Raw genomic sequence first — 8914 nt, forward strand, 5'->3', positions numbered from 1 at the left:
TCACACAGTCACACACATGTACACACTCACACAGTCACACACATGTACACACACACGCAGTCACACACATGTACACACTCACACAGTCACACACATGTACACACTTAAACACACATGTACACACTCACACAGTCACACACATGTACACACTCACACAGTCACACACATGTACACACTCACACACACATGTACACACTCACACACACATGTACACACTCACACACACATGTACACACTCACACACGTGTACACACACAGCTACACACTCACACACATGTACACACTCACACACAGCTACAGACACACACTCACAAACAGGTACACACTCACACATATACACACGCCAACAAACATGTACACACTCACACACATGTACACACTTACACACATCTACACACAGACAGACAGACAGACAGACACACACACACACACATACACACACACACACACACACACTCTCACACACTAACACACATGGTTGTACCTCGTTATTTACTTACATTTGTCGGGTTATAAGGTGACCATGCTTGTCGTATGATGCGACTCTGGCTGTCGTATGAGGCGACTAACGAGATTGATCAGGTTGGCTGACTAGGTTGATGCATGTCATGGTGTCCCAATTGCGTAGATCAATCTGCATAATGTGAATCACTGGATTGTCTGGTCCAGGCCTGATTATTTATAGGGCGCCGTCATACAGCTGGAATATTGTTGTGTGCGGCGTTAGACAAACAAACAAACAAACAAACAAACACACAAATAAAGAAAATTTACATTTGTCTCGATTACTTTTCAGTTATTCAGTCGTTGTATTATTATTATCATCATCATCTTCATCATCATCATCATCATCATCATCATCATCATTATTATTATTATTATTATCCTAGAGGATACAATAAACGCATATTTATTAAATACTACTCAAAAGAAGATAAAGAACACTCAGTTATAACTATAATTAATATTTCATTTCATGTCATAACAGATTGGCCATAGTAGTATGAACAAATCGGATGTTGTTTAACTTCTTTTGAGCACAACATAATTGATTGCTAATAACACTGCTATTACTGGTTCAGGAGCCTGGCAAAATATCATATATATTCCCTGTGTCTATATACCAAACATACCTTCGTGACACAGTTGGACGTGACCGCCTGTGTGAACCATATTGACGAGACACGATGCTGTAACATGTGTCAACGTCAGCTCAGCGTGTCACACGATCTCGCGCATATCTACCTCACTGTATATGGCGGGACTCAGTGTGACATCCATTAGCTTTTGTTGTGCACAGCCTCGGGGCGGTCGATCGGACTCCTTATATGAAAGAACAAGGGATCAGAGATATTTCTAGCTTTGATAAATATAGCTCTTATTCATTCGGGATAATAGTAGTGACCATATATGTTTATATATACGCTCTTTAAAACATAGCAATATCATATGAATACAATATACTAAATAAAATGTCTAAAATGTAAAATGTCTAAAATTATATATCACTTGCCCTGCTTGAGAATGCAAAGAGAGGGTGTAAAACAACATATGCATGTGGCATATGTGTATAGTCGTCAGCTGGTGGTATGGATGGTATATGTTGTATATATAAACAGATAACAATGCTGAAATGCATGTATATAACAAGCATACCTAATAACTTTCAATGTAGACGTAGATACAAAATGTGCATTTAGATATAAATTTTACTTTATACACATATTTAATAAAAAACACAAACGTTATTGAGGTAAGGGCCGTCAAATGCAAACACGTTTGAATTTAAAGATGAACGAGGTCACGACAACACCCCTGCTTCTGTGTCTAACGTTCATGTCATGGGGAGGAGTCACCTGTTCTACCTGCTTTCCCCATCGTGCCCCTCCCTCCCCGAAAGACGCGCGCGCGCAGCTATTGTCACGCTCCACAGGCCTCTATACATGTAGCATGATATTGCCTTATAAGGAAGTTTTGTTGCTGGTTTCCGAGAACTGCTTTGATCGGCGCACATAAATACAGCTGTAGAGGATGTAGGGCCATTCAGTCTCGAGCCGGCGTGCTACAAGGAACTACACTTGCTCCTACACTTTTCTGTCAAAATGTGTGACGACGATGTTGCTGCGTTGGTTATCGACAACGGCTCCGGCATGTGTAAGGCCGGGTTCGCCGGTGACGACGCCCCAAGAGCTGTCTTCCCCTCCATCGTCGGTCGTCCCCGTCATCAGGTAATACACATCTGTCATCGTTTGATCAATAATGCTGACTCAGACATTGGGTCAACTTGACTGATTCTGATGGGTTTATCATTCAGTCAGTTTTGTATATGATAAATTTCTAAATATTTTTGTTATGTATGATTTATGATAAAAAATAATTTAAATCAACAGGATGGATATGCATGTATATTTGGATATTATTTCATATCGCTATATGGAATTACCACGAGAGTGTGAAAAATAGTTTCAAGACAAACATGTTTATAAAGGTTTAAGGTTAAAACATTCTTGGTCATGTTTTTATGTATCTTCATATCAATAGTATATTAATAAGCTTACAGCGTGGACTGAAATTTTAGTCGCTGTGTCATAGAATGTTACAACACCGGTTAATCGGTGACCATTACAAATGATATCTATAAATCGCTGTACAAACATGGTTACGATAACGATGCGATGTTTTATGACGTCAGTAGACCCCAAAAATATGCATATGAATGGTTATAGTTTACAATCGAACTATCACAGATAATTATTCATATATCACTACAATTCCATTTTCTTTCCAGGGTGTGATGGTCGGTATGGGACAGAAGGACAGCTACGTCGGTGACGAGGCTCAGTCAAAGAGAGGTATTCTCACCCTTAAGTACCCCATTGAGCACGGTATCGTCACCAACTGGGACGACATGGAGAAGATCTGGCATCACACCTTCTACAACGAGCTCCGTGTGGCTCCAGAGGAGCACCCAGTCCTCCTGACTGAGGCTCCACTCAACCCCAAGGCCAACCGTGAGAAGATGACACAGATCATGTTCGAGACCTTCAACTCTCCAGCTATGTATGTGGCCATCCAGGCTGTTCTGTCTCTGTACGCTTCTGGTCGTACGACGGGTATTGTTTTGGATTCTGGTGATGGTGTCACCCACACTGTTCCCATCTATGAAGGTTACGCCCTTCCCCACGCTATTCTCAGGTTGGACCTTGCTGGTCGTGATCTCACAGACTACCTCATGAAGATCCTCACTGAGCGTGGTTACTCTTTCACCACCACTGCCGAACGAGAAATCGTCAGGGACATCAAGGAGAAACTGGCCTATGTGGCTCTTGACTTCGAACAGGAAATGCAGACTGCTGCCTCTTCCTCTTCATTGGAGAAGAGCTACGAGCTTCCCGACGGTCAGGTCATCACCATTGGCAACGAGAGATTCCGTTGTCCAGAGGCCCTCTTCCAGCCATCCTTCTTGGGTATGGAATCTGCTGGTATCCACGAAACAACATACAACTCCATCATGAAGTGTGATGTTGATATTCGTAAAGACTTGTATGCCAACACTGTTCTCTCAGGAGGTACCACCATGTTCCCCGGTATCGCCGACAGAATGCAGAAGGAGATCACAGCCCTTGCTCCACCAACAATGAAGATCAAGATCATCGCTCCTCCAGAGAGAAAATACTCCGTCTGGATCGGTGGCTCCATCCTTGCATCTCTGTCCACCTTCCAGCAGATGTGGATCAGCAAGCAGGAGTACGATGAGTCTGGCCCATCCATTGTCCACAGAAAGTGTTTCTAGAGATGTTCAGATCTGCTGTTACTAGATCGTATTCATTTGGTGACAATGTGGAAGGGACCTGTATGGACACAAACGGGCAATATCGACAATGTTTGTGCAATCTCAGAACATATGTGATGGTGATGTCCGCATCAGTAAACCTTTCATGTACATTTTTGTTGTTTTGATGTTTTTTATCTTTTGAATAAATATTTATGATTATTTCATTTATTCTTGCATGTTCTGTTTTCAAGCTTCTCCCGATTGTTTGGGAGTGGGTGTTATGCCCATGTTGCACTTGAATCATGTTAACTTGCATCGTAATAGAATACTATCTGTCAATCTTAACTAGGCATGTGTGTCAGTGAATGCAATAATATTGACTCGCACTGTCAGCTAAATAATAAGAAAGTGAAACAGAAATATTTCTGTTTTCTGCTCAGCACCAGTCACTTCCCACTCGAAACCGCCAATGTGTGATTTTGCATCAAAATGTAAATATGAAATGTAGATTATGTTATGAATTTAATGAGATTGTCCAACACATTGTGAGTGGATGCCCAGCTTTGGCACAAACACAGTATCTTAGGCGACATTATGGAGTGGCTCGATCATTTTATTACCGTCTTTGCAATGCTTGTGGTTTTGACACAGAGGTCCATCCTTGGTACGACCCAGTATATGTAGAGGGCGTCATGGAAAATGATAAATACAAAAGTCTTTGGAATGGGCCCGTTTACACCTCAGACGTATCCAGGCAAACAAACCTGATCTTGTCCTTTTCGATAAATCCAGTGAAATTATTTATATCATTGAATTTTTTGTCCCTCTTGACACTAATGTGATTAACAAGATTCAGGAAAAACATGGCAAATATGCAGACCTCGCTTTCAAAATGTCACGCTTGAATCCCAAGTACCAAGTTGTCTGACTCCCCATTGTTCTCGGTGGCTTAGGTTTGGTACCTCCCAATCTGTTGAGTGACACTGGGAGAGTACACTGGTTTACTGCCAGGAATACAGCCTTTCTGACAATTTGTGTAATGCAGAAGGCTGCAGTTGAACGAGTTCGGGAGTCTTCACATTCTCCGAAAAGTTCTGGATGGGTTTGAGAAGTCCCATTTCGCTGTCTGGGCTGCGTGTAGAAGGGGCTAGGGCTCTGAGCAGATGGTAAGCCTAACCAGCCTGACTGTGCCAGGGTCACCTAAACCTTCTTTCCTGCACCTATATATTAATCTGTAAAATACTTTAATATACAATTATGTATTGCGCCACGTCCATGCCCAAATGCAGGATCACGGCACTACACTGATCAATGTGCACAACATAACATTCTCAGCTTCCCGGGGAGTATACACCCCAGACTGCCGTTTAGGCACGCGAGGTTGTTGAATCCACATGCTGGGTTAACAGGGTCATATTCAAGTCACTATCCTAAGGAGACACCACGCATCGTATGATGTTTTGTGGGAACGACTCGAGCAGAAACTTTTAGTCAGTAAGATCTCTGCTACCCGCGCAGTCAATTCCGGCGTCCATTGAAGTGTAGGCGTTTAAGTGTTACCCCTTCATCAGGTGACCTGAACCGCTCGGGTATTGACAATACAGGCAACAGGTGTGACTAACAGTGTGTGCAAGACAAGGTCTACATTAATCGGTGAGGGTAAGAGGTGAGGTGAAGTGGGGTTTAACGTCGCGTCCAAGATTATTGCACTTATATAGCGGCGTGCATTCACGTGTATGTGTGGCTGCTTGTACTAGTCCGGACTGATGCCGATTTATAGTGCTAGCTCACTGAGATACCATGCCACAGTTTAACATGAATACCCCACTCAGACACAGTATACTGACTCCGAACCGACCAGTCCTTGTTTTAGCCCCTTAATGCCGAGCGCCAGACAGGGTAACAACAAGTACCATCTTTTAACGTCTTTTGGTATGACGCGGCTGGGGATCGAACCCCGTACCGACTACCTTCCGCTCTCCGGGCGGACGCTCTCCCATGAGACCACGGAGGCGGTCGGTGAGAGTAAGAACGTCAGTCGGTTAATGCAATTTCATTTTCATTCGACCTACAGACATATTGTTCTATCGAAGAGTTATTATTTTTATCCAATATTGTAGCAATAGCACACATTTAGTGAGCCGGTCAGCGTTGACAGATAACCTGCTGGTTGGGGGTTCAAGTACCGCAGTTGCACAATGTTACGTACCATGCAGTGCTTGTGGAACACCAGGATCAGGTGGTTTTGATTGATGAAAGCCTTCATGTGACCTTATGGGGATTCCGGGTTAGAATTTGTGAACATTTGATAATTCATTTTATCTGACTAAAATTACATAGTTACATTCTTGCCTTGAACAATTGATATATACTTAACAAAGAAAATTTAAGGATCATGAATGATTTGTATATAGCATACACAAAGAAACTCAGTCTTCACAACAAAAAAAGTATTTCCAAAAATATTTATGATCCCCAACTCTTTTGTTCAGTTTATGAAGGCAGGTATGGAGATAGCTCTTCCCGGGTAAACCTGCCTTGAGAAATAAGAACGTCCAACGTACACAGATACCAACAGCTGAAGCACTGCAGATGGCCTGTCGTCAATTGTAATATATGATAATCAAGTACCAAAATTCGTGACCAACTCGTGATATTCCGTGACAAGCCGAATAGCGACTCGTGCCCGACACGTGGTCATTCTTGCGACTGGGTTCCGTCTATACGCAAATAGGCATAGCTAAAACAATTGTCAAGTCGTTGCGTAATGATTCACGTATATTTCCCCATTATATCATATATATTCCAGGTGCTATTGAAATCACACCAGGACGTACTGTATTATACAGTATGAACATATTAAAATGTATCTTGGGTATATTTTGTGTAAATCAAAAATTATTCCTCAGGGATTGTTTGACCTAAGTACTTGAAGTCATATGCGCATTCTGATTTGTTTGTCGTATTTTCGCAAATAACATTCATCGACAGGGGGGGCGAGTCTTATTGCAGGTTACGGAAAGGGGTGTGGTAACGAATGGTACCAACACTCATATAGATGGGAGTACAGTAAACTACGGTTATAGCGAACACGCTTATAACGAACTGACGGATATAATCAACTTACTTTTTTGGTCCCGACTATTTGCTGTAGTTATGCTGTATATATGCTTATAACGAACTACGGTTATAACGAACTAAAATTAGTAGTCCCTTTGAGTTCGTTATAACCGTACTTTACTGTATATAAACAAGTTTACTTGTTACAAATAAATCTGATGGAACCCCATCCTAAACAAATACATATGGCGTAAATAAACTGCAGGGATTATAACCATGTCAAGTTGTACACCTACTCCGAGTCATCAGTAAAACATGATTAACTTGAACGAGTTTCAGTTTCCATCTTAATGAGTGTTGTGTGGAACTGACATTGCCCAGCGTTAAGCTGTGGTGAGTTCGGGAAGGAAATATACATCACGACGTTTCCTTGACACGCATATTGCTGCCTGAAACTTGACACAGCAGGGTGGAGCAGGTCAGCGTTGACAGCTACACCGGCTTGATGGGGGTTCAAGTACCGCTGTTGCACAATGCTACCATGCAGTGCTTGTAGAACACCAGGATCAGGTGGTTTTGATTGATGAAAGCCTTCATGTGACCTCGTGGGATTCCGGGTTGGAGGTGGTCCTCAGCAACCTATGCTTGTCTTAAGAGGCTGTACATGGATCGGATGGACAGACTCGGTGACTTGGTTGATTGCGAGTCATCGTACCCCGGCGATGTGGGACGTTGCACATAACATAAGTCGTCGGGGTGGGACGTTGCACATAACATAAGTCGACGGGGTGGGACGTTGCACATAACATAAGTCGTCGGGGTGGGACGTTGCACATAACATAAGTCGTCGGGGTGGGACGTTGCACATAACATAAGTCGTCGGGTGGGACGTTGCACATAACATAAGTCGTCGGGGTGGGACGTTGCACATAACATAAGTCGTCGGGGTGGGACGTTGCACATAACATAAGTCGTCGGGGTGGGACGTTGCACATAACATAAGTCGTCGGGTGGGACGTTGCACATAACATAAGTCGTCGGGGTGGGACGTTGCACATAACATAAGTCGTCGGGGTGGGACGTTGCACATAACATAAGTCGTCGGGGTGGGACGTTGCACATAACATAAGTCACTGACTCTTGTGCTTCTGACTCGGCTACCGTCATATTGCTGGTGGGGTAGCCTAGCGATGGCCCGGTATCGATTCCCGACATGAGTACAATGTGTAAAGCCCATTTCTGGTGCCCCCCGCCGTGATATTGCTGCACTATTGCTAAATGCGGCGTAAAACAATACTCACTCACGCACTCATATTGCTGGAATTTTAAACATTACCAAACAAACAACACATGTGACACACCATCCTCATTTCAGAGGGTATCATATATTTAGCTTATCCGTGTCTGACAGGATTGCAACGTTTGTACTGTTTGCACTGCCACTACTACTACTACTACTACTACTACTACTACTACTACTACTACTACTACTAGTCCGGACTAGTACAGGACCACCTCCGAGGACTAGTGGTAGAGCGTCCCCCCGGAGAGCGGAAGGTCCGGGCTTCGATCCCCGGCCGCGTCATACCAAAAGACGTTAAAAGATGGTACTTGTTGTTACCCTGTCTGGCGCTCGGCATTAGGGGCTAAAACAAGGACTGGTCGGCTCGGAGTCAGTATACTGTGTCTGAGTGGGGTATTCATGTTAAACTGCGGCATGGTATCTGACACACACACACACACACTACATATATCATACACATTACTGATATTACAAGTGTGGAAAGTGGCATTTCTCCGCATCCATAATTTGTTATTCCGGATATGTTTTTATCCGGGCGATTCCAGTGGAAAAGATATCGTCCGCATTGACGAGGTTTCACTGTAGTGAAGTTCATAGTCCTGTTATTGAGATATAACAAGGCTATATTGTAAAAGCAGCAGGCCTATTCGATATGTTAAAGTTGGGATATTGTGATTGTGATGTTCACGCGTTAAGGGCCTAGCAAAAAGTGGTGTAAAATATTATTCCACAATAGGGAGGCGAGATTGACGGTTATTATAGTACGGACAATAGAT

The 8914-nt window shown here is 43.2% G+C and overlaps 1 protein-coding gene across 1 annotated transcript in view; it reads left to right on the forward strand.

Moving 5' to 3' along the window:
• The first annotated feature begins 2021 nt into the window (after window positions 1-2021).
• Window positions 2022-8914, forward strand: part of LOC124114336 (actin, non-muscle 6.2) — a 17485-nt gene continuing 10592 nt past the window's right edge. Inside the window, exons 1-2 of the mRNA XM_046474832.2 lie at window positions 2022-2228; window positions 2789-3533. Coding sequence (XP_046330788.1) covers window positions 2103-2228; window positions 2789-3533 — 871 coding nt within the window. The 5' untranslated portion in view covers window positions 2022-2102. The remainder of the gene's footprint in view (window positions 2229-2788; window positions 3534-8914) is intronic.

Source organism: Haliotis rufescens, unplaced genomic scaffold, assembly GCF_023055435.1.
Source record: "Haliotis rufescens isolate VD_foot unplaced genomic scaffold, xgHalRufe1.0.p SCAF_2, whole genome shotgun sequence".
NCBI lineage: Eukaryota > Metazoa > Mollusca > Gastropoda > Lepetellida > Haliotidae > Haliotis > Haliotis rufescens.